The sequence below is a fragment of the Halichoeres trimaculatus genome, unplaced genomic scaffold (assembly GCF_033239565.1).
Source record: "Halichoeres trimaculatus isolate MK-OKI-2021-1 unplaced genomic scaffold, fHalTri1.1 fHalTri1_scaffold_9, whole genome shotgun sequence".
NCBI classification, from domain to species: domain Eukaryota; kingdom Metazoa; phylum Chordata; class Actinopteri; order Labriformes; family Labridae; genus Halichoeres; species Halichoeres trimaculatus.
The window spans coordinates 9,756,019-9,782,883 of NW_027437188.1; the positions used below are offsets into that span (position 1 = coordinate 9,756,019).

Consider the following 26,865-nt stretch of genomic DNA (forward strand, 5'->3'; position numbering starts at 1 on the left):
AATGTGAGAACAACCCAGATTTAGGGTTGAGACCATCAATATTTGTTTTTATTTTGCACTTTGTAGACCCTACATTAAAGGGGACATATCATGCTGATCCGTGATTGAATACTTACATATAATATAATACATTTGAAAACAAGACCTTACACCCCCTGAATTTTCAAAAAAATAGATATTGTATTTTTTCTGATATCCTAGAACGAGATTTGATGGCTCTGAAAATAGGTCATTGCCAGTTGACCGCGAGATTTCGACCTTCATGACGACACGTGGATTATTTATTTTTATTGGAGTAATCTGATAAAGCAGCTCCTCCTCTGTGATGTCAGTTAGTCACACAACCGCCACCGAGGGATACACCCACCAAGAGCCGAGTACAAACGTATAAACTATACATGTTACAGTACCGGTCTGACTCACCACACTGAAGTGTTCTGAGATGATCTGTGTCGAGGTGGATTTTCTTCCTCCTGAGCTGCAGAACCGTCCGGGTCTGACTCGGGGTCCAATACAAAAGGACGTATCCTACACTCTGCCATTTTATTAGTGCTATCAATGCCTTACGGTGAAGTTTTGGCAAACAGCAAACTCGCTCGGTCTGCTCCATTCAATATGGCGATTTTGTAAATACTGCCATGCTGCAAAAACCGCCCCCTGGCTCTACCCCCTCCGCCCCTCTGATAGAACTGACCAATCAGAGCACAAAGGGCTGTGACGTTGCGAGGTTACTGGAGGTCATTCTCGAAACGGAGCGTTTCAACGAGATCTTCAGAATGGCCTAAACTGAGGATATTGAGAACGCTATTGTGGGGAAATGAAGGAACTGAATGACTTGTACTGAGGGCAGAATGCTTTACAGGCATCCTAGTCTGGCATAGTGAAAAGGAGAAACAAGCATGATATGTCCCCTTCAAGTGACAACCTGCTGTGAGTTGAAAGACTAAATGCTTTGATTGGTTCACAGGATGGCTTGTTATGACTAAAATCAGGCTCACATTTAAGCTGATTGTGGTTGGAGAGAGGTGCCAGCTTTATTTATCTTATTTATCTCATCAATCTATTTTATTAGTCTTCTCTGGGCAGTTCTTAACCTGAAGGACCAACTTGTGGAATGATTTCTTGTGATTTCAGCTGTTTATCTCCATGTACTGCATCCATCTGCTGCTAGTTGGGGCCACCTAGAGACCGTCAGAGTTTTGTTTGACCGGGGAGCTGACACAGGCAAAGACCTTGAGAGGGGAGAAACCTGTGAACGTGACTCAAAGAGACTCCAAGACTGACTGTGCCGACTGTATCATCCTGACAGGTAAGCAGCTGAGACTAGCATTATACCTTGAGACTTAATGAATAGAAATACATTTTATAACAGTGCTGTTTGCTTTTCAAGAAGAAAGCATTCCAGGATAATCTTAGTTTGCTTTGAAGAGTGTTTTTCCTACTTTTCTATGACAAAAAGATATTTTTCCATGAAGCTTATGAAAGAATTTCAAACAGTCTGATCAATTGGGCAGGTGCCAACAGACACGTAAAGAGACAGGATTCAAACTAAAAGCAATACCAAGACTTTTTTCCCCATATCATGCAGAATATCAACCTGGTATACATGATTTTTTTTTTTTATGGGGGGGGGGCCTATGAAGGTATTTCGTGTGCAAAATGATTTAGCACCTGTAACATCGAATTTGTAGTTGTGTACATTGAATTTGTATGTGTATGAGTTGTGTACTTGTGAAATAGTTTCTTGTATGTGTCAATGTTTTTCTTCCCACAAATACAACACAAAAATACTCATTCACAAAATAATAATTCTTGGTGCACAAATCACATTTACAGGTGCACAAATCCTTTTCTACAAGCCACATATTTCAACACTGACACAATCACATTTTGCACCTATTGTTGCAGCTCACTAGGTGCAAAACATACTTGTGCACCTGTATCGTATGAAGTGAAGATGCAGAGAGAATTTGAATATGTGCAAATCTGAATGTGAACTTGTGCAGTAAGTATGGTTACCTCTTCATATCCCTTGTTCATTTTGTGTTAAGATGCATTAAGTTATGCATTTGTCAACTCATTAATGCAAATAAACTTTTTTACCTCTTTTTTTCTTTTTCTTTTCTTTTTTTTTGTCTTTTTTTTTCTTTTCTTTTTTTTTTGCAACCATTGAAATAATATTGTGACAGACAACAACCCCACAGTGTGTGACAACATCCCTAAGATGGGGTTGGTTGCCACAACAAGTCTGTGTCTTTGAAAGTTAATTACCTCTTTGTTTAAATGAGAGGGAAACACATTTTAAGCCAACACCTCACACTTCAATTTAAAGTAAAAATGACTGTTTAAAGATGTTTTGATCATAGCTGATTCACATTAGAGTAAAAAGTGTGACAGTCAACCCCATTCTCCCCTACATGTTAATATTTTTGTCTTTTGATATAGTCACAACTTACTCTCAGTACACTTTAAAAATGCATCCCACTTTAACTCTGATGTCCATCTTTTACAAACAAGATCAGCAAACAAAATTTACCCAGCTTTTTTCAGGACTTGAGGTAAGAAAAAAAATCACTTTTTTTAGTTTCTTGAACTAATTGTTATTTATTAATACAAGAATCTCTTTCCCAGTTCAGTTTCCATTTTTGTCTTTTAATATTTTGAAACAAGCAATGTTCCTGTTGTTGTTAGGTGAATGTGGCTCAATAAGACTGTTGATGATAGTAACTACTAATGATACCGTTTTTACTTAAAATGTGCAACAAAAGGGGTTTCATTTCCTGCAAATGGGCTCGAGCTTCACCCTTGTGTGCAATTACCAATGGACTGAAATGACCATCAGCTGTTGTGTATGTGCACCAGGATGTTACTGTGCTGTAGGCTGTCACAACCAGCTCACCATGTGTGGCTATTTATCAGTTTTTTTCTGCTTTTAATGAAGTTATTTTCAACTGTCTGCAATCAAAGTGGCATTATTGACCTTAAAGAGTAGATACTAATCCATGAATAGATGTGGAGATACATTAAAGTGTTCCAAAATAACTTGATCTTTGGAAAAGGATGGTTAATGTGCAGTGTTTTTGGTTGGCAGTGAGACCCAGCAGGATAGTAAACCCCCTGATGGAGTCCAGATGCTGGATGTTGTGGTGAACAGGAGCAGTGGAAGGTATAGAGACTCTGAACTACTCTTACCAGACATCCAGTATCTGATAGAGGTCTTGGCATATTAGATCATTTGCTGTTAGCGAAGTGGTGAGACCCTGTGTTGAATTTCTCTTGCTCAAAGTCTCCTGTTGGTGAAGGAAGAATATCAGATGTGGTGCAGGCTTGACTTAAACCCAGATACTGATAAGGGGTGGAGGGAAAAAGTCGGAGTCCAGCTGCATGGGTGATTGTTTGACAGAGTCTGTGTCAAAATCTGATCTGTGAAAACTTTGGCCAGTCCATGATCAGGTGGAGACAGAAAAGAAGAAACAGAGTGATAACAAATGGATTTATAGAGCAGACCTCCTGGTGAACTTTAGCTTCATTTATTCAAAGTTGTGTTTTAGTGTTACAGGGAGATTAGAGTCTAATCTTTACTCCTCTTTCTGTTTTCACCCAGAAACTGAATAATCTCTCTCTTTGTTTGACACTCAGTCGTGTTTATCAGCCTTTTGTTAACTTTGTCCGCCTGCTGTTGTTTTTTAAGCAGCCATTGTAAAGGTGGTTTATCAGAGCTTTTACACAAACACGACTGCTGCTGCCGCTGCTGGGAGAGTAACAAAAGGCAATCAAATAACCAAAATGAGCAAAACAATGAGCTGAAGAGTGCTAAAATCCTCAACATAGACAAGGAGAAATGTAAAATTGAGGCATGATTTCGTGCAGGGTTACACTGCATGCTGTTGTGATATTTTTCACCTGTTATTTTTTTCTTTGCTGAAATGAAAATGTTTAAGACTGCATCTAATTCTGCTTTGCTCTTATAAAACACTGAAACTGGTGCAGCTCCCATTCATTTATCATATTTCTGCTGTCAGACAGAAACCTTGTGTCTTCATATTTCATCATTCTGTTATAGGGTTTGAGAAGCTTTCAGCATGTTTTAACCTGGAGAGGCAAGTTTCCCTCAGATATCTCAATCCAGAGACGACCCTGTCAAACACATTTAGAGAACCCAGGTGGAAGAAATGAGTTTGATTAATTTTTTAACCAAAGCAATGAAAGGGAACACTACCAAGGAGTTGATTTCAAAATTGATCATTAGAGAGGTCTTTCCACGATGTAGTGTGTTGGAATGTCCAAATTTTAGCTCTTACTGAATAGCCCTAATGAATGCAATCTGATCAATAATCGGCTCAGAACTTGACTTTAATTTCAGCATTTTATTTTCTGGGCTATGTGCCAAGTTAGCAAAAATGTCTTTATTACACATACTATTAGCAGGTAGTAGGAAAAAACACATAATGAGGAGATTACTGGAAGAAATCCCCAACCAACTACTGACTGCAAAGAAACTGTCCAATAATTTTATTTTAATTGAGTTTTTTTCGAAGACATGCAACCAAAAAGGTATATATTCTCAAAAAAATGTACTGACCAATCTTTTCCACACACATCACAGTGAGAGTCAAATCACAATTAACTTCGCAAATCATGATTATTTCATCAGAAGATGGGCAACAATGCATATGAACCTGCAAAGATGTCTTTACCGTCTTGTATTATACTGTGACAAACACTCTTGTTCCTTTTTCCTGCAGATATACTTTGAATAATTGGACTCCAAAGCAGTGGTGTGCACCAGGGAGGGCAGGTGAGGCAATCACCCCCTACAACGTACATTTTCAGCATCTGAGCAAGTGCTGGGGGGATGTATGATAAAAAAAAAAAAAGTATAAAATACAAGCTATTGAAATGAATAAATTTCTTTTCTGAATTCCTTGTAAAAAAATGAAACACCAAGTTTTTTTGTCTCCAGAGAATTTACATATGAACGTATTTTTATATAATAATGAGAAGATTTATAAAGGACCATTTTTCCTCAGTGCATTACTTGAAAAGAGCCCAAACAATGCATTTTTACACAGCAGAACAAAATATTCCTTGATGTTTTAGAAATGCAATCACATAGTTGTTGCCAGAAATCCTTCACATCTGGATAAATCAGAACTTCTTCTGGAGTTTGGCCATGCCCGTCACCTTTGGCGTTCACACGCAATCGATCTTAGGATAGGCTATGAAAGATTTACCGAATCCATCCTTCGTGGCGCTCGAAAAGGAGGCCGGATTCGTCGGCCGCATTTGGAGGAGCCTTTGAAAATGGGACAGCCTTCGACGCACTGCTGTGACGTAATCTGTCTTCAAATTCAGCTTTCTTAGGCTGCAGACCCTGAGTTGGGACACAGCCACACACTAAACAGCTCTCTTGGGTAGAAAAACACCCTTAACTGCCATCTTGGCTGGTTACAACATGATAAACTATGCCTTTGTTTATCACTATACACTGTGAAGACGTGACCTTAAGCAAGGGGTGTGTCTGTTTTGTAATCAGTTGGAGATTGGCTTGAAAAAAATGTTCTCGTTCAAGACAACTTTTTACCAGATACAATACACCAAGGTAAGGTGTTTATCAGTATCAGTACATAGTGCTGGTTTGAAACGTGACATCAAGCAAACGTTGTAGTAGCCAGTTTTATGTAGTGCTGCTGGCAGCCCAGTAGTCTGACATATCTGTAAGCTAACATGACAAGAAGTTAACACTGTCAGTTTGTATGTAGTTTAGTAGCTGTCTGTATTTAGTGCAGCTGGCAGCTTTAAGACATGTCTGTAATGTGTAATATTAGTAAATCCTGGTTAGCTCTGTCCTGCCAGTCATCTACCAAGCAGAGCTAACGTAACCTCACCCTTTATTTTGATGATAGACTCTCAAGTTTGAACAGACCACTGCAGAATAACTGCTGACTGTGGGTTGGAATGAACATTATCACAAACAGTTTAACCCACATTTTACCCCGTGCTCAGTCAGTCTTCTGTTTAGCTTTCTTCTGCTCTTCTGTCCTTTTTCTGTCTGACAGTTAAGCTCCTGTGTCCACCATCATGATAAAATTAGTCACAGAAATCGTTTTAGCAGAGAAGAACACAGATCTCTCTTCTCACTTCTAAACTTCGTCAGTCGGAGTGGCGTTGTCATAGAGATCCAGTCCAACTCAACCCGATCAGGAAGCTAAGAAGTAGCATTTTAAAATAACCACTAGTAATATTGGCACTGATAATCTCATTGTAAAGTGAGGATTACAATAGAGAGAGGACGTCTTTGGAGATACATGGCTGCCGGACACTGGATATATTTTTAAAGTGCTGACAATGTTGCTTTCACTCATTAATAATGAGCTAATGAGGTAAGAGATTGCGGTTTGACACTTTAGTCTGAGATAGCTGTGACTGTAGATCCAAGTATATTATCAGTCACGATAAACTTTGAAAAATCACCGCCTGCCTCTGACCTTTGACCCCGCAGATACACACTCATCAACATGAGATTAAAGTGGTGTCACCATCACTGAGAGCATTGAAGTGCTGCAGTTATGTAACCTTATCATGACCGCAGCGTTTTGTAAGCACTTCAGCTCCTCGGAAAGAGATCCAGAGAGCAAACTGTATTGATTACAGCTGCTGTTAAGAGACATGCTCAGTCGATATCAGAGATGAAGAACAGATAGTGATTTTTGGAGGCATTTAGGATCAATCTTACTTAAAAGTAGTGAGATGAGATACTAAACAGCTAGAAGTTTCTCACAAACTCAGCAGCTGAGACATTTAACACTCAAAAAAAGGTTTTAACCGCACATTTTCACACACGCTTACTCTGATAAAGTGGCTCCAAGATGTTTTCGATCCACGTCAAGAATCCAGAGGGGCACTTCTGTGAAATGATCTGTTAGTGTGGTTCGGTGAATACTGGTGTGGAGTTATATTTGAGTCAACAAAATCTCCACTTTGAACTTTGTTCCTTGGCACAAAAAGGAGAGCAATCTGTCAACTGCAGAGCCAAAAGACTCCCCAAAGGATTTCCATGCAGGGAAAGCCTGAGCTCTGTTGCCTCTCCCCTCCATCCTCCCTCCAGTCTGCTCCATTAGAATAGTTAATAGCTGGAGCAAGCGTGCTTGGAGGAAATAGCAACTGGATCTTTAAGTGCATCCGAGCCAGAGTGTGTGCACACTTAGAGCACTGATGCTGCAGCATGTGCATGTTCCTGCAGCTTTATTTGCTGTTATTACAAAAGAAAAACACTGAACATTGACATGCAAAGAGAAGCTGTGTTTGCACTGTGCACAATGTAAACCTGAACTTTATATCACATACACTATCCTGAGAGAGTTATCAGGCGGACCCTGTCCTTTGGCACACACACAAGCGTTCACTCACACACACACGCACATGCACAGTTTACACAGCGTATATAAAGGGTTGAGCACTTGAACTGTCTCCCTCTCAGTGTAACAAACAAACCTTAAGGCAAGCTCCAGCTTCCACTCACACACCAGGGTGAAAACATGCCGGCAGATTACAGTGGACGCTGGGAGATGGTGAGCAACGAGAACTTCGAGGATGTCATGAAGGCTTTGGGTGAGTTGCCCTTTTACTGTCTGGTGTCATGCATGAGCTCCTAAAAAGAAGGAGCACGGCTTGTAACCCTCAGTAAATATGGGAGTCAGTTACTGGGTTTCATTTAGAGATGCAGCCAAGTGGGAAGAAGAGCTGTGAGCAGGAAATCTGGGATGAGTGAGAAGAAAGGGAGGAACGCTGTGGCACTGCTTCATCTCCTCATTGAGCTGCTGTCAGGCCAAGTTAACCTCCACTCTGCGAGCGTCTGCTGTCTGTTACCACGCCAGATAAATATTGATTCAGTCCCTTTTTGCATTTTCATCCTGCTCATCCACGAGAAGGGAAGACGGATCCCATTCCTGGACCAGGCAGCAGGCCAGCTCGTCACTTAGAAAAAAGAGTGAGGAGGAGAAGAAAAAAAGGAGAGGAAGAGAGCCCAGTCTTCGCTCTCCTCCTTTTGGCGCATCATTGATCAGGCCCCAGAAACACTTTCATTATTCACGACTCAATCTGAAATTCATAAAACAAGCCCGGCACACTCAGCTCACAGTAAATCCAGGAAATCCTGAATGCCTCCACCTCATTTCCATCGAGCAAAGAGGAAAATGACATCCTCATGGAAATGGGTCAAAAATATTATTTAGATGGGTAAATATAGGGGCTCATCTGTAAGAGTGATGGAGAGGAATTGAATTTTCACTTTAAGGCAAATGGGATATGAAAATCTAAACGGTCTGGGTGGGTGCTTCTCTTTGGCGGGGGCGAGGACGGGGAGGAAAAACTCATTTAGGGCAATTCTGACTGGGAGCAAGGTCATTTTTAAAGGGTAAATGAGACTGTCAGAATCCCCAGTAGGAGAGGAATCATAATAAGTGTCCTGTGGTGTCATGTGTGTGTCTGTGGATGTGTGCTTTGGTGTGTCTGCACACAGAGGGATTCCTCTGTAAAAGTCAAACTTGACACCACACCAACAGCTCCTGCTGCTGGATCCACTGACTCTAATGCTAACACTTCCCAATTCTTCTCCCTCGTGCAGACATCGACTTTGCCACCAGAAAGATAGCGTCTCACCTGCATCAGACAAAGGTTATCGTCCAGAACGGAGACAAGTTTGAAACTAAGACCCTGAGCACCTTCAGAAACTATGAGGTCAACTTCACTGTGGGAGAGGAGTTTGAGGAGTACACAAAGGGCCTGGACAACCGGAAAGTCATGGTGGGGCTTCTTTAACTTTATTTTACCTTGAAATAATCAAATTCTGTTAGTTTTTATATTCATGAATAATTATAACCACAAAACTTGTTTCTCTGGGGATTTTAGACACTGGTTGTTTGGGAAGGAGACAAGCTGGTGTGTGTGCAGAAGGGAGAAAAACAAAACCGAGGCTGGACACACTGGATCGAAGGAGACATGCTCCACTTGGTAAGGAAAGAGTGACACACTAGCTGAATCGTGGGATGAAGTCATAGATGTTTAGGCATATTTACCAGGAAACTAAAAGCTCCTGTGTGAGCTGAGCTGCTAATTCAAGCTTCTGGAAGTGTCCACATTTAAACAACACAATCAAACAACACAAAGATTAGGAGAACAAATACTTCCACTCTTTGCATGCATGATGAAATCTGTGCAAAGCCCTGATTAGATCGGACAAATTTGCCTCATCTAAAGACAATAACAATAAAAAAGATAATGAACCTTTATCTAAACCTGTAGATATAAGCTGCGTCCAATTATGTAACTCGATGGGACATCTGTTGCATCATGTTGGACTTGCAGTCTAAAGGTTTTTGTCTTCTTTTTCAGGAAATCACGGTGCTCGACAAAGTCTGCCGTCAAGTATTTAAGAGGTCCCAGTAGGACCTGAACAAACAACATCTGCACAAAACTGTCTCTTGTGTATTGCTGTCTATTTATAGTGTATCTGTAAAGACCTGTAATAAAATGATTTAACAAAATAATGCTGCTTTTGGTTAGTTTATTTAAGTAAAAAAAATATTCATATGGGGAAAAAAAAGTTTTTTTTTTTCCCCCATAATACAGTCACATGTTTGTATTAGTAATCAATGGACATATAGTATAAATATAGTATATAAACTATCCATTTTTATGTTAACCCAAACCCTAACCCTATTGCACAAAATAAAATCACCCTGTACCATCATATTTGCAAATAAATATGGACATTTAAAAAAAAAAAAAAAAAAAGACATATTGTCAAGAAATGTAATATGTATCTATATGACCACTGTGCATTAAACGTAGGGGAGACTGGGGACATGCAACACTTTTTGCATTACTCTCAGTTACTCAGAGAATATTTGGACTAGTCTCACCAAATCTTTACATATTAAACCTACATCTGTCTGCTACATGCCCATACCATTCAAAGATGGCTACATATAACATATCAATCAGAATATCCATTTGAATAGAGGAATTCAGACGTTGCAACTGACCCCAAACCTGGGGACAGTTGCAACACAGATCAGGGACGGTTGCAACATATATAAATAAAAAAAAGCATTACTTTTTCATTAATATCCTCAGTGTTTTGTCTAAATAGGACAAATACTAATGTTATGACCCAGAGTGGGCTCAAATTCAATTTTCTTTTCTGTCCAGCTTTAAGGTATTTAATTACTTTTGCTTTGTTTAAAACAAGGGCCTACCTTGAGTCAATGTGCAGATATTACTGAAGCTACAAAAACTCAATATTGCATTTTGGGACAAAAAGAATGGAATAATTTGCAACATTATTTTTTGATGCTGTGCATGCAAGATTCTTTTTTTTCTTGTGGAACCTGAACAATGTGGTGTGGCATATGTCAAAGGCCTTGGCCACTGCCCTCACTGATTTGCCCTCAACTGTAATGATATCTGAGGCTTGTTCCAAAAAACTGAGGGGGGGCCCTCTGTTAGTGACTTTCTTCCTCACTTTTTGCATACTGAAAATAAACAGAATACAATTTCTCTATTTAGATGATTCATTCACTCTATGACAAGTTTATATAACACATACAACATACAACAATAACTAAGTGCTAATTTTTGCTTGACAAGTAATTAGGGAAATTATTCTGTTTATCATTAGCATTAGTTTCTCCATATGATTACCTGTTCTGTTCATCATGAGCAATAAAATATATTAATGTTGACTATTTTTCACTAAAAATCTTAAAAAATATGTTTGTGTGGTCTCTTCTAATATGACTATCCTAATAGCATGAGGGCAGTTGCAACAGATGCAACTGTCCCCATGGTACCAGTCATGACAAAACACCATGTGCTAGCTAGCCACATTGACATTGACACATGCTCACCATGTCATTTAATAGTCAACAAACAGTGATTCAAACTAGATCGGTTTGGATTCATTTATACATAAGGTCAGGACAGTATGACAAAAAAACAGCTCATGAAAAAAGCTACTTTCATACCTCCAAAACAACTTTACTAGATAGAAGCAGGACCAGATGCTCAATATGGCCTCTCTCTTCTTGGTGGGTAGAGGGTCTAACTGAGCATGTGCAGTGGGAGTGTCATCACTTTAGCATGTTTCTGATTGGAGAAATAAGGCTTGTTGCAACCGTCCCTTGTTGCAACTGTCCCCAGTCTCCCCTAACTAGAAACAGTAAAATGATTTGTCTATATGTCTATATCATGAACTTAACATATGAAATTGCACAAACTTAAAAAAAAAAAAGTAAAAATCTCTACGCTGCCAATAAATAAATTAATAAATACATACATACAAATTGCACAAAACCCCATTTATAAATTCAAATTCTATTTTGTTTGTTACTGCCATGCTACTCTAGTTATTGGTTGAGTTAAATATCCAAAGTTACCTTGGATAAGCATCCATGTGTGGTCTTTTTTTTGTTTTGTTTTCTTTTTTTCTTTTTTTTTTTTTTTAAACTGTGTAGAAGGAGACTCAGCAGGTACAACATGTTCTGCAACTCTGCCGGATCTCGAGCTGCTCCCACAGGAAGCGCTGGAGGATCCACGTCGCCAAAAGAAGCCGCGTCAAGTTTGACGGCGACAGCAGGATAGTAACCGGAAATCCGGGATTTGGTATTCAAAATAAGGGTTTGTAAAGCTGATACCAAGAACTCAATGGTTTTATGAAATTAAGTGTTTAAGAAACTGTTCAACTAAAAACAAACCACAGTAAAAAAAAATTAAAAAAAAATTAAAAAATAAAAAAAAAATGCTCAAAATAAGTATTTTTGACTCTTATAACTCAACCAGTAACACAACTTACTGCTGACAAGCAGTGTGAACAGTCTCACTTACTCACTCAAACTGCTCTGTTAATATCTTTGATAAGCATTAACATGGAGTTTCTTTTTTTTTGTTCAAGATTATGATTTAACAAGAGCCATTTTACTCAACCATGGAAGTTAGACTCTGGTGTGTAATGATGAGCTATAGGTGTCATTAATTAGAGAACAACAAAAACTACAACTATCTATTATAATGTTATCAACTGTGTTCAGCTTATCCGAAGGGATGAATGGTAGCCACACACAAAATATGTGGGAATATGCATTAGATGGGCCTACAACAAATAATTCTATTTATACAGTGCATTTTAAAACAAATGATTAGGTGTATTGACAGATAAAAGTATGGCAGACAACAAGGAAGGTAACAGGATAAAGATATCAGAGAAATAGTCACGACCATAAAAGCATCATGATGGCTGAAATGCAAAACCTGCTATCTGCAAAATTTTCTGCTTTGCTGATTTTACTTTGGATGATGAGAAGGAATGCTGCTCACATTTAGTCTGAATTTAGTATTGTAACATAGTCTGAAATCAGTGTGCCATGCATTGAGTATCCTTAACAAATAACATCCTGCAAGAAAACGTTTGTTTTATTTAGTTTTCTCAAAAAAGTGGATTTTGTAAATAAGGGGTTTTGCATTTCAGCCATGGACAAAGGGAAATAAATCAATAAATAAAATGATTTCAAAAGAGTAAGAGAATTTGTTTTTGGAAGAAGAGAGAGCGGATGACATTACATCAGGTTAAAAAGGGCAAAAGTTAAAAGATTGAGTAAAATGAATTAAATAAAACCTCAAGTTCACTGAAGAAATTATTGGGATCATAAGGATTAAAAAAGGGAAAAAAAGATATGCACATAATAATAATAATAATAATAATAATAATAATAATAATAATAATAATAATAATAATAAAAATTGTCTGTTTTTCGTCAGCCCTACAGTTGTAATTTCATTTCGACTTTTATTGTGAAAGTTGTAAGCGGAAGTAGTTTATGAAACTTGCTACGCACCTCTAAACCAAACTTTCTCCGCTGTGCTGCACGAGAGTAGCTCGACGAGGCCAACAGGGAGGCCGGTCTCTATCCTAAACAACACTGCAGAGACCAACGGACGTTAAAACATGGTAGGAGGAAGACACAGACTTAACATTTTACATTAAATCTGTTTGTTCGTGTTTTTAACACCGTGTTCTCAGTGACCCGCTGCGGTTCACCTGTAACTCTACAGGAACTTCTACTCGAGTATTGAAAAGTTCAGTCTAAACATACCGTAAATGTAGTGCGCACGCCTACCATATTGCATGCAGCAACATAGTTCTGTTTGTATGTTATGGTGCGAGAAATGTAGGCATGCACAGAAGTAGAAAAGTCATTTTTAAACATGTAAAATTAGAGAAAATGTGTCTTTAAATGTTGGAAATTATTATCAAACACTCCCTCAGCTAAAAGCAGATTAATTATAAGGTCTGAACTGTTCACTGACTTGATGTGACTTGAAAAGCATCAAGTCATTCTGGAGCAGGCATGCATATGAAATGTGGAATGGTCAGTATCAACAGACACACCCCCTTACAAACATCCCTCATGACTACAGATAATATCCTGTGTTTTAAAAGTGTTTCAGCTGTAATAGTTCATGGCTTAATGAATATTTCTACAATATCCTATCTAAAAACATGTGATATTGCTGGTTGCATGACGTACAACCTAAATACTCTGATGCTGATTTGTATCTCAGTTGAAATAAGTTTTTCTGCCTTACTTGTTTCAGCCTCTGCGGCTGGACATCAAGCGGAAGCTCACAGCTCGCTCAGACCGAGTGAAGAGTGTGGATCTGCACCCAACAGAGCCATGGATGGTGGTTAGTCTGTACAGTGGCACTGTAGTGGTCTGGAACCACGAGACACAGGTATTTATCAGTTTAGGTACACATTCCCCTGATCACTAATGTAGTTATCTTTTATTTGCCTTCACTTTTGATAACTTGATGTTGGTATTTTTAGATGATGGTGAAAACCTTTGAGCTGTGTGATCTGCCCGTCAGAGTGGCCAAGTTTGTAGCCAGGAAACACTGGGTCATCACTGGAGCGGTAAGGGTTCTTACTCAACTGGATCTCTAAATTTGGATTTGTTAAGGAAATGAATTTGTTTCTACACGTTTGGATGCGGCCTTTTGGTCTCACAAGTGAAGCTGACACATAGAACAGACATAAATCTTTATTCTTGATGTCCACTAAGGGAAAATCCTGCTGCAGTAGAGATCCAAATGAAAATAAAATACCCAATTTTACACTTACTTTGTTACCTCAGAAAAGTGTTTCCACTTAGTTTACTGTTCTAACTTAACTCAAGTCTTCTCCAATACAGAATGTTTTTCTTTTCAGATAACAGTAAAGTTAAATGAAACAACATACAATGAGGGGTGAGTCCCCTGCTACCAAACTGGTGGAGCAAATCTACCTCCTTGTCCAAATATAAATAAGTCCTTTTGGCATGACAAAAAAAGCAGTTGCAAAAGTTGCAACTTTGTATTCAGTGTGTATTTTAATTTTATGGTTAAACCATTAAGCCACTAGTTATTTTGAACTGAACTAGTCTTTAGGAGAAGCTCCAAATTTTTTGGTCACCCTTTGGGTGGCTTCTATGTGGTCATCTTTTATACAGTGCATTGTAGTGACACAGTGCTGTCCCAGCTGTAGCCAGTTGATAGAAGGTATCAGGCTTGAAACCAAATAAAGCTGTAGTGGTGTATTTTTTTTTTTTTTTTTTTTTTTTCAAATAAAACCAAATAACAATTTAAATACAACACTTGTAAATATCTGCTCCAGCTCTTCCTTCAGTTGTGTGTGACTAACAGTGAAACTTAAGTGCACCTGACACAGGGTCAGATTAACCATTAGTCAGGGGCTGGATTAGTGACCCACCTATTAACTCAGCAGCTGTCCTTTCTGACGTGCTGCAACTGGTGGTGAGCTCAAATTCCTCCAGAGTGGCATACGACTGTTTTCATGTCTTCAGTTCCACAACATAAGAAATCTGACAAACCAAAGCAGGGTGAAGTAATTTATTGTGTACTAGATATGAGGAAGTAACCTCTCAAATCTGAGGTTTGGGCTACTTTCATGAAGAGGAAGATAAACTTGTCATTCTTCTTAACTGTCCCTAGGACGACATGCTGATCCGTGTGTTCAATTACAACACACTGGAGCGGGTCCACATGTTCGAGGCTCACTCTGACTACATCCGCTGCATCGCTGTGCACCCAACTCAGCCTTACATCCTCACCAGCAGTGGTAGGAAAGAATACACACTGTCTATTCAAAAGAAAAAGTTAGTCCTTGAAACATTGTTTATAATCTTATGATAACAATAATAATGTGTTGGTGCGCTTGTTTTCAGATGACATGTTGATCAAACTGTGGGACTGGGACAAAAAGTGGACGTGTAGTCAGGTCTTTGAGGGACACACTCACTACGTCATGGAAATCGTCATCAACCCCAAAGACAACAACCAGTTTGCCAGTGCCTCTCTGGATAGAACCATAAAGGTACACACACGCATATACACCTGCACAAATAACTGATTGCTTCAGGGCAACATCAAAAACATAACAAGAAGTTCTTTCAGCTTAAAGGATGGTCAGAGTGAAATAAAAGAGGTAAATGTATAACCCTCATACTTGTTTTCTAATGCCAGGATTTTCAGGGTTTCATGTGAAAGTCCAGATTCTAGCACTAAAGCTAACACCACTTCAGTTCGACAGTGATGCTTTGATTAAATCATGACCTAGTTTGCTAACAGCATCAATTAAATCAAACAGGAACCTAAATAAGTTTAAAGTGTCATTGATGATGTTAAACATAATGTACTTACATAACTGTGTATTTCATAACTCACAACCAGACTTTTCTACTTCTGCTCTCTCTTGTAGGTGTGGCAGCTGGGATCCAGGACCCCCAACTTCACCCTGGAGGGCCACGAGAAGGGGGTTAACTGTATTGATTACTACAGCGGAGGAGACAAGCCCTACCTCATATCAGGAGCCGACGACCGCCTGGTCAAGATCTGGGACTATCAGGTAACACAAACAGACTGAAAAACTACTTATTTTATTAACATGCAAACAGCCTCATCATCAGGATTTGTTTATTTTACAGAAGAAAAACGCAAAGTCTCTGAAGAGGACAATGAAAAAAACTGACTTATAATCATCTTTAAACTTTTATGTTCCATCAGAACAATTCAATATCTTTTTTTTCTTTCTCAAATAAACATGTGGTGTCAGCAGGCTTACAAGGAAGGAACAACATGCTTAACTGTCTTTAATCATTAGATATCTTCAGTCTCTAAAACTTTTGCAGTTTTATCCAGCATGCATTTCATGTCTGAAACAGAGCTTGATCCATACAGCTATGCTAATTATCTGTCATAGATTTCATATGAAAATTCTAAGATTTGCATGAATTGAAAAAAAAAGCATTTTAGACATCATTTTTCCCCAGTGTTTTCAGAGGTAACATGTTACACTGACTTTTTCTTCCAGAACAAAACCTGTGTTCAGACTCTGGAGGGTCACGCTCAGAACGTAACCTGCGTTCGTTTTCATCCTGCACTGCCGATCATTCTCACAGGCTCTGAGGACGGTACGTTGATTTCTTTCTAATTAAACTTAACAAACACAGCCAAACTGAATCTCCAAACTATAACACTTTCTTGTTTTCATCTTTGATTTTAAAGCACATTAATAATGACCTTTGTTTTGCTTTGTTTGTGTAGGCACAGTTCGAGTGTGGCACTCCAACACCTACCGATTAGAGAACACACTGAACTACGGCATGGAGAGAGTGTGGTGTATCTGTGGCCAGCCGGGCTCCAACAGTGTGGCTTTGGGCTATGATGAAGGCAGCATCATCATCTCGGTGTGTGCTGCTGTTAAATAAATCCATCAAAGCACTGAAGATATTCCTGAATATTCCAGTTTACACATTGTGTTTCAAGCCTTTCCTACTACACTGTTTCCCTGTATCAACTGAAACTGCAAAGAACTATTTTTAGTGATATAAAGTTTAAGGGTTGGTGTGTTGCATCGTTATCTGTAACAATCGGTAAAAACAAGAAATCTACTCTGAATACTCAATGTGTTTTACATTCAAGCCACAGCTGCCCTGCGCCTGTACTCAGCTCTAACTTTCAGCTCCCCACCTCCCCAGCATCCACCTGCAGGCTCTAGCTAGGGGTTTAATTATTATCTAACCTCCCCTTAATTTGCTGTTCATAAAATGTATCTCTGCATAGTAATGTGGTCAGAGAAAAGATGCCAAACACACAATGGTCTGCGTTGCATGAGTTATCTGACCAAAATAAATGTATTCTCCTTTTTCCTTTTTTTTTACCCTCTGTCTCAGCTGGGTCGGGAGGAGCCGGCCATGTCCATGGACTCCAGCGGAAAGGTCATGTGGGCGCGCCACTCTGAAGTGCAGCAGGCCAACCTGAAGGCCATGGGAGACACTGAGATCAGGGATGGGGAGAGGCTCTCGCTGGGTGTCAAAGACATGGGCAGCTGTGAGATCTACCCCCAGACCATCCAGCACAGCCCCAACGGGAGGTGAGAACACATGCTGGGGAGGACCAGGATTACTTTAAAATCCTGACACTACACAGAAAGATCATTTTAAGCATAACATGAAATTGTACTTTTTTTGAAAGGTTTGTAGCTGTGGTAAGACATTAAAACAAAATGGGACCAAGACAGAAATTATATTACAGGAGCAAAGATGGCAGCAAGTGAAAGAGGATCATGACTATTTTACCTACATGTCTGCTGAGTCAGCTGCAGTTTAAAAACTAATTGTATTTTCAATCAAACATTTCATTACTGTTTATTTTTTTGTCTCTGTATCTTCTTCCAGGTTTGTTGTGGTGTGTGGAGACGGGGAGTACATCATCTACACTGCCATGGCTCTCAGGAACAAAAGCTTCGGCTCAGCTCAAGAGTTCGTCTGGGCACATGACTCCTCACAGTGAGTGCTGATCATTTTAGAATGATCGTTAATGTGACGTGTGGATTTGAAAAGTTGTACCTAGTTTCAAATGTGAACGCTAAACATGGCTACAGACAGAGTTTGGCACAAAAACTGAAATGGGAGGACATTGCTTGGATGGTTTTTATAGTGTTGAAGTAAAGTTTCAGCACTCATTTTTACCTCTGCAAAGGAGGTTAAGTTTTTTGGGATAGTCATAGCTCAAAAACTGACAAACAGATCTTGATGAAATTTTCAGGAAATGTTCAAAATGGGATAAGGAAGAAGTGATTCAGTTTTGGAGGTGATCTGGATCACCGTCCAGGACTTTTTTAAAAAGATTCTTTATCATTGTGAGATAGGGCTGTTTTCACCATATGTGTATATAACTCCATGATAAATGGTTGGATTGCTTTGCAAAACAATACAAGACAAGGTCACCATAATTTCTGACATATGTAAAAGTATGATCCAGATCCTGGCAATATTCTGGATACTAAGATCCAGAATATGAAATATGTTCTGGGTCATCATAATTTTCAACACTCTCCTGTAATAAATTATTGTACAAACCTGCAGCTAACACCAAATTGTAGCAGACAGTCTGCTGAAAGGGAGTATAACATTAAAGTAGGACTAAAGTGTTGGTGACAATCCCAATATGCTTGGCGGAGGTCTGCGCTCTCTGTGCTTTTCTAGTTTTTTGTGGAACTATCATTTGGCTGGACAGTAAACCATGGCTTTGTTTTAACAGTTTTATTCATGTATGTAAAAAAAAAAATGTTGCAGTGGCACAAAGAGTTTGGAGCTTTCAAAGTTTTCAAACAAATCATAGATACTTAATACACTTAATTTTTTTTCTTGTATTTTTAGCCAGGTAGGTATATATTTTTGCCTTTTATTCTTTATGTTTTATATGTGAATAACTGGCTGCAAAACCATTTTGCCTAAAGGTGCTGTGAAATAGAAGTTTCAGTTATATCAAGCCTAAATAATTCAAATAATAAATAATAATTCACCTGCGTACATTTCTGATAACTGTGAACATGATTTTCACAGGTATTGCACCAGGGAAGGAAACAATATGGTCAAGATATTCAAGAACTTTAAAGAGAAGAAGGCTTTTAAACCTGACTTTGGATCTGAAGGTGGGTTTATCTCTATTTGTACATAACTGTGCACCTCTTTTCTTTGCATTAATTATTGTCTTTTTATTGTAAAAAGTAATATTTATATATGCTTCTCTCTTTTGGAATGTTTTTTTTTGGTATGCGCAGTAAAATGTCTCATCAGAACCCTTGAATAGGAAATCTTTTTGTCTCTACACTTTCCTCTGGTTATGACATATAAGAGATTTATAAACATGGATACAGTATTTGTACTTGCGTAATGTGTAACGCTTATGATGTTTCCGTCACACAGGTATCTTTGGCGGCTTCTTGCTGGGAGTGAGGTCAAACAGTGGCCTGGCCTTCTACGACTGGGAAAGTGCTGAGCTGATCCGACGAATCGAGATCCAACCTAAACATGTGAGTCATGCTTTGACTCTCACATCTCAAGCAATACTTTGCAGCCTCTTTTTAATATATACCGTCTCCTTGTCTTTAGATCTTCTGGTCCGACTCTGGGGAGCTGGTTTGTATCGCGACGAGCGAGTCTTTCTTTGTTCTGCGCTACCTCAGTGAGAAAGTGGCAGCAGCACAGGAGTCCAAGCAGGATATCACAGAGGACGGGATAGAAGATGCCTTTGAGGTTAGAAGTCAGCAGAAGTCTATTTTAGAATATCCAGATATTACATATGTAGACTATAACTTCAGAAAGGTATTATGGAAGTCTTATTTTCAACACTTGTTTGTTTCATTTCTCACTGCTGAGCAGGTGCTGGGGGAAGTCTCAGAGGTGGTGAAAACAGGAGTTTGGGTTGGAGACTGTTTCATTTTCACCAGCTCTCTAAACAGACTGAACTACTACGTTGGAGGAGAGATCATTACTATAGCTCATCTTGACAGGTACATACACATGACTGTGTCTACCAGGGGTGGGAGTCAAAAGCGATTCACATGTGTATCGAGATTTTTTTAATTACAATTTTAGAATTAGGATTCTTTGTTGAAAAATCTTTTTTTTTTTCAACAAAGAATCCTTCATTTCATTCTTTTTTTAAAAACTGGATTAGAAAAAATACCACTTTTCCTCAGCAGAGGGCGAAATGCTTCTCTCTGACTCACATGATGTGCATTTCTGGGGTAAAATATGTCTCCCGAGATAGTCTGTAGAGATCACCATCATCACTCAACTTTTTCACATGGTCTGGTGTTAAAAATGCAAATAAAATCGGAAATATCGAAGAATTGCAGTTGGATTTCAATTGGCACCCCAAAAATCGGTACCTAGTCAAAGCTGCAGAATGATGTATCGTTCCAGCCCTAATATCTGATATACAAAGACAGAGCAGTTAACCTGTGTTCCTGAGTTCCTTACAGCTGATCTCTCTCCTGTGCAGGACCATGTATCTGCTCGGTTACATCCCCAAAGACGATCGTCTCTACCTCGGAGACAAGGAGCTGAACATCATCAGTTACTCCCTGCTGCTCTCAGTGCTTGAATACCAGACGGCTGTCATGAGGAGAGACTTCAGCACCGCTGACAAGGTTCTACCCACAATCCCCAAGGAGCAGAGGATCAGGGTTGCTCACTTTTTGGAGAAACAGGTATGTACATTTTGCAGCTTTTCTGCTGCTCTCTGCTTTTCTGTCGGCATGAACTCTTTGGATTCTGGATTTGGATGAATGCATAATTTGCTGAACATCAGGCAGCCAGATGGACAAAAACCTCTGGGCCAAATTCTTTTCAAATGTATTTATCCTAAGATTGGTTTTGCTTCTCATGAATTTTCTTTTCACATAATTCTTTCCCATATCATGTCCGCCTCCACTGTTGGTCACAGATGACAGTGTAAAAATGTTTAAGCCCTTCACTTCATTTCCTCATGTTGTTCAGGGTTTTAAACAGCAGGCCCTGGCGGTCTCCACTGACCCAGAACACAAGTTTGAGCTGGCACTGCAGCTGGGAGAGGTCAAAATAGCCTACCAGCTGGCCTTGGAGGCAGAGGTTGGTACACACACACACATACACACAACTTGAAGAAACAAGCTGCTCCCAAATACTGTTTGCATACTAACTGTGTTGGTATTTTTTACACATTAATCACCAAGCCTCACAGATTCTGCAGTTTGTATACAGAAATATTGTCCTCAGCATCTTCATTTGTGCTAATTAGCACTAAGCTTGCACAGTTGAGTTGATGATGGCATTATTTGACAGAAATTAACCAAACATGTTATGGTGCAAGACATTTTTTTAAGACCATCAGTATAATAAAAGTTCAACTGAAGAAGATGACAACTTTCTGTGTCAGATTTAATGTCAGTCGGCTCACAGAAATCAAATACTTCACCTGGAGTTCAGGTCTCATGACACCACTAAACACACCCAGCTGTTAGCATGGCACAAAGGTAAACACGCTGACGTGTCAGACGGAAGATACACTCTTATATTTGCACTGCTGTGTTTTATTATGTTGAGTGTTTTTGAGCACATACACAGATTTCAAGGCTAAAGTTGGTTGCAAGTTTTAAAATCAGGTCTGAACATCTAACGAAAGCATGATTTTATCTGCTGCTGTAAAATAACCCTGACAAAATACTGTCACCGTAAACATGTCTTCAATATCTGCGGTTAATTTTCTCAGAGATATAATTTTTGATCTTATTTCTGCATGTGAGGATTAAATTGAAAAACAACATGTATTATTTTCACTGTAAAACTCTGGTAGGCCGGGTCTGGACCCTGGCCTCACTGCTTCAGCGTATTGTTGAGGGTGTCTCCCTCTGTTAATCCTCTCTCCTGTATCTTTGGCGCCGTGACATGTGGCGGCTCCAGTCAGAGCAGAAATGGAAGCAGTTGGCTGAGCTCGCCACAACAAAGTGCCAGTTTAGCCTGGCCCAGGAGTGTCTACACCAAGCTCAGGATTACGGGGGATTATTGCTGTTGGCCACCGCCTCAGGAAACGCCAACATGGTTGGAAAGTTGGCGGAGGGGGCGGAGAAGGATGGGAAGACCAATGTGGCCTTCCTCACCTACTTCATGCAGGGCAGGTGAGAGGACACAAAGGGCACTGATACAAGTTTGATACCAAAGTTTGATTAAAGTGTGAAAGACTTATTTTTGTCATCATTTTTTTCTTCTTTGCATAGATTGGAAAAATGCCTGGAGCTTCTCATCAAAACAGATCGGTTGCCAGAAGCTGCATTTTTGGCAAGAACATATCTGCCCAGCCATGTGACAAGGTGATTTTTTTTATTGAATGCAAAACAAACACTGGATGTGACTGCATCCAAAACCTGTAACAAAATGTTTGGACAAAGGATGTTATTCCTTGATCTTCCTGACACTTTAGAGTTTACCTTTCTGTGTTTACATTAGCTTTATTCATCACTGGCTCACTGTACACTCCCCCCTCCTCCAGGGTGGTGGCGCTGTGGAAGGAGAGTCTGTCCAAGGTGAACCAGAAGGCGGCAGATGCTCTGGCTGACCCCACCAAGTACAGCAACCTGTTCCCTGGCCTCCAGCAAGCCCTGCTGGCTGAGCAGTACCTGAAGGAGACTCACGTCAGGGTCAGGCCTGCTGCAGAATACCCACTCGTCATGGTCAGTGGAAGTCAGAGGGACAGCACTGAGCAACTGTTGTAGTCCAAGAGGAGATTTGAATATTAAAATGCACAGTGTTAGCTTTTTATGCTGCATATGTTGTATATTGATTACATGTGGAAGATAACATGCCATGTGTGTCTGTTTTCCAGCCAAATGAAGATCGTAACATTCTGGAGGAATCTGCAGGGTTTGAATCCGAAGGAGGGATTCCTGAACTTGAGGTGAGGATCAAACCTGTGTATTGTGCTGAAGAACAATGTTGCTCTGTTTTCTGATGTGCAAAAAGGATGGAGGGATTTATTCTTAAAAGACTATTGTTGGAGGTTACTGTTGTAATTTGTGTAACTCAAACTGCTGACGGTGCACATTGGTTACTGCTATAAAAGACAAAATCTGTAAATGAGTATTAAGTAAGTAAATATTAGGGCTGGGACTGTGATGCAAAAATTATGATTTATAAATGATATAAAAAATGTTGCATCAAAAATTAATGCATTTTATTGCAGTGTATTGTTGTAATCCATAAAACAAGGAACATTTCTTTCTAAAGTCCAGTGGAAGTGTGGATGGGAGCATTTTTGTGTGCAAATTAGGCAACAAAGAGTTTACACATCAAAACAGCAATTCCAGCCACCGTTATCACCTCAACCCAAAATGATATTATAGCCATTTACCTCTGGCTGAAGCTGGAGCTGCAGTTCTGGCTAAAAGCTACCGAAATAAACATACAAAGCTCTATTACCCACATGTGAACAGGAAAAGTTGACATGTGGCTAGGGCTGAACAAGTAATCAATTTTAAACCAACATCGCAATGTAATAGAATGCAGTTTTCAAATCACAAAGGCTGTAATTTAAAAAAAAAAAGAAAAAAGTTTCATGTACACAGACCTGGAGGGAATATAGTAACTTGTATTTCTTCCCCCTTAAAACCAGCAAGAGACAAAATGCTGTTTTTTCTGGCAAAAAAAACCCTGTGAGCTACAAAGATCCATCCAGTAGAGTGATTGTGGCTGGCAGAGTCATATCCCTTAATCACTTTGTTCTGTATGGTTTGTTACTCTTAATGACAACTGGAGGTCAGTAAAATTTCACAGTGTTCCTTTTTTCTTTTTTCATTTAAGAAATGCAAAAACGACTTCTTTAAATGTCAAGAGTATGTTTTGTCGTGTTAGTCATACTATGAAATGACTTAAAAGTTGTGTTAAGTGAACAATGCAGAACATAAATGCCCCCCCCCCCCCCCACACACACACACACACACACACAAAAATAAAAGAATTGCTAAATCGCAATCGCACTATTGGTCTGAAAAAATTGCAATTACATTACTTTCCAAAACCGTTCAGCCCTACATGTGGCAGTGCAGGACGCAGTCTTTCTGCTGTGGTTTGATCCAAAAATGAAGATTTTAAGTTGTGTGTAGGCTGTGTTCAGTCAAACAAGGAGGCTGAAGGTTGGTGGTTGTAGCTTTGCTGTTAGCCACATTTAGCACACTAGACTGACAATCTGAGTATGGCCATCCTTGCTCTACTTCAGCATTTTTAGGTTTCTGGGTTTTTTTGTTTGTTTTTTTTTGAGTGCTCTTATCTTAGTGTAGTATAATGGAGATATTTAGATAAACCCTTCAATAAATTTGAGGTTCTTCCAGAGGTGTAAAATATATGCGGATAGGATTGCTAAACAAAAATTCTTATCTTAAAAGTTTCTGAGGTCATTTCTCAGCTTGTGTCTATCTTTCATGATACCTCTTTTCTCTGAATTTATTAATTTATTTATGTATTTATTTATTTCAGTAAGTTAGTTAAGTAGTTAATGGCAAGTGAGTTTTTTTCTTCTCTACATTCAATTTAATTTTGTTTTCTTTAACTGTCAAGTATATTACTAATAAGAATGATGATTTTTTGTTTGTTTTTAGCTGTGGGAGGTCACATTCATTTGAGTCTGTTTTATAGCCAGTTAAAAAAAAAATCTCATAGGAGGTTTAACGGAATTAAAAGCCATACTCTTCCCTCAACAGGAAGTTGTGCCAACCGTGACTGAAGGCATCGAGGTCGCAGCAGTGACAGAGGAGATTTCTGCAAGTGAAGCAGTGATCGCAGAAACTTCACCTCCAGAAACAGCAGCTGTGATTGCAGAGGCTTCACCTCCAGAAACAGCAGCAGCGACAGAGTCCATGCCTGCTCAAAGTGTTGTAAAAACAGAAGATGTTCCTGCAGAACCAGCAGTTGTAGAAGAACCAATAACCGATATCCCAGCAAAACAAGAAAATATTGATCCTGTTTTACCAACAGAAGAATCCATTCCAGCTGAAGCATCCTCTCTGCCTGTTGCTGTAGCAGAAGAGCTGATTGAAGTAAAGGAAACAGACTCTGTATCACCTGAAGAGGAGCCCATCACTGCACTAGAGGAGGAATCTGTCCCAGTAGAGGAAGAGATGCTAGAGTCCACTGAAGAGCCAGAAATGGCGACATCCAGTCTTGTGGATGTCAGCGCATTAGTTGAGACAGATGTTCAAGAAGTCTCTGCAGCAGCAGATGCCTGTGTTTCAGAAACATCTATCACTGAGACAACGGAAACCGTCTTAGCAGCAACAGAAGAAAGAGAAAATGAGACAGCAGCAGCAGAAATCAGTCCAACAGAGGATGTCCTGGTTAGCACAGGTCTTATAGATGATACAGATGGACTAGAAGCAAATACACCTCTGGTTGAAGAGACAGAAATCACCACAGAAACACCAAACCTCATAGACACAGCAGCAGAGGAGACTCCTGTCACAGAGGAACCTGTTTCAGAAACACAACCATCACCAGTGGCAGTGGAGGAGCTCATCAGCTTCGACAACACAGACACTTCAGACCTGGATCTGCCCACCCAGGTCCAAATGCTTTCACTCGACCCACTACAGGAGCCTCTTAAAGATACAGCACCAGCATTGATGCCAGTCCTCGCACCAGAAGCGGAAAAAGAAGAAAGCACAGAACTCCTGGTTCAGCTAGAGGAGAAGCCAGAGCCTGCTGTTCCCGTACAGGCTGAGCCAGAGGTTTTAACCCCAGCAGCTGCTCCTGCGAAGAAGGAGGGAGAGAAGGAGCCGCCACAGGAGCTCGGGGATTTGATGGGCGATGAGGTGAACTACACATTTATTATTACAAACATTTTTTCCATTTTATAAAATTAGTTTCTGTATGCAGTGCTTTCTATTTACAACTCATTTTTCCTTCCTGCAGGCCCTGGATGATCTGGATTTGGACAATTTTGACTTGGAAGACATCGACACGTCAGACGTCAACCTGGATGATGATTTCTTGAGCGAATAGGAAGAGAAAGTTTTCTGTATGTCAATCTTCTCTTTTTTAAAAGACCAAAAAACCCAAAGAGTCGTTTACTAAGTGACTGTTATTTCATGGTTCTGTAGGACCAAGCTGTTAAAACATAAACCACCAGCAGGTTTGACCTCAAATACAGCCACAGCTGTGAAGAAGCTCTCTTACAAATCCAGGCTGTTATTTGGGACCTTTTGGGAACATGCAGCATCCTTTAATGGGAATAATCCAGGGTGAAAGGGATCCAGAATTAAGGTTTAAGGGAAAATAAGGATGAGAAATAGGAAGGGATGTTTGTGTGTGATTTGGAAGTGTTGAATCATTGCCTGTGCCTTTTCTGTAGAGTCTCAGGCAGGTTGAAGAAGCTATTTTAGGAGAAATGCTTCATTGATATGTGCCACATACTTCACCCACTGATAAAGGAAATATTCTCTCAGTACCTCTTTAACTTCTTGTACCTCACAGAGTTGAACACCGCTGTTGATCAGGGTGTTTTCCTGTATTTCTTTACAACAGCTTTTCATTTTCTCAGACATTCCTGCTGGACTTAAGTATTTTGTAGTTTTATCAAGAAAAAGGCTGCCTCTGTCTTCTGAAGGCCATCAGTTCTATGAAGAATCAAAGTGACTTTTCAGAAATATTAAACAAGCCAAAAGTTTTCTACCACTTTCAAAATATCTCTAGTTTTGGTGACTTTCAGCGTCTTCCACTCCATTTACACGTTTGTTTTACCTCTTAGAATCACATGCTTTTGGTTTACCAGAAAAATTCTGTTACAAGTGCCTTACATGTGTTTTTAAAGTTTCGATTTTTCTTAAACGGCAGGATGGTGCTGTGTATCGCAACTTGAAAAGTAAATAAAATACATGCTCATCTGTGTCTGACGTTTTCAAGTCATTTCATTCCACCAACATGAGTCACATAAGTA

The 26,865-nt window shown here is 39.5% G+C and overlaps 2 protein-coding genes across 2 annotated transcripts; both read left to right on the forward strand.

Moving 5' to 3' along the window:
* Positions 1–7,461: 7,461 nt before the first annotated feature.
* Positions 7,462–9,480, forward strand: LOC141798119 (retinol-binding protein 2-like). The gene is made up of 4 exons (XM_074679918.1): positions 7,462–7,611; positions 8,627–8,805; positions 8,911–9,012; positions 9,394–9,480. Exons 1-4 carry the CDS (start codon positions 7,539–7,541, stop codon positions 9,445–9,447), a joined length of 408 nt encoding a protein of 135 aa, XP_074536019.1. The 5' UTR covers positions 7,462–7,538; the 3' UTR covers positions 9,448–9,480.
* Positions 9,481–12,906: 3,426 nt separating this feature from the next.
* LOC141797923 (coatomer subunit beta'-like) lies at positions 12,907–26,833 on the forward strand. Its single transcript, XM_074679626.1, has 22 exons — positions 12,907–13,006; positions 13,654–13,791; positions 13,886–13,972; positions 15,049–15,175; positions 15,282–15,430; positions 15,815–15,961; positions 16,427–16,526; positions 16,660–16,802; positions 17,289–17,488; positions 17,793–17,903; positions 18,963–19,051; positions 19,326–19,432; positions 19,512–19,655; positions 19,782–19,912; positions 20,407–20,614; positions 20,904–21,014; positions 21,846–22,060; positions 22,160–22,252; positions 22,432–22,612; positions 22,765–22,836; positions 24,635–25,741; positions 25,842–26,833. The coding sequence occupies exons 1-22, from the start codon at positions 13,004–13,006 to the stop codon at positions 25,929–25,931; spliced, it is 3,753 nt and encodes a 1,250-aa protein (XP_074535727.1). The 5' UTR covers positions 12,907–13,003; the 3' UTR covers positions 25,932–26,833.
* The last annotated feature ends 32 nt before the right edge of the window (positions 26,834–26,865 follow it).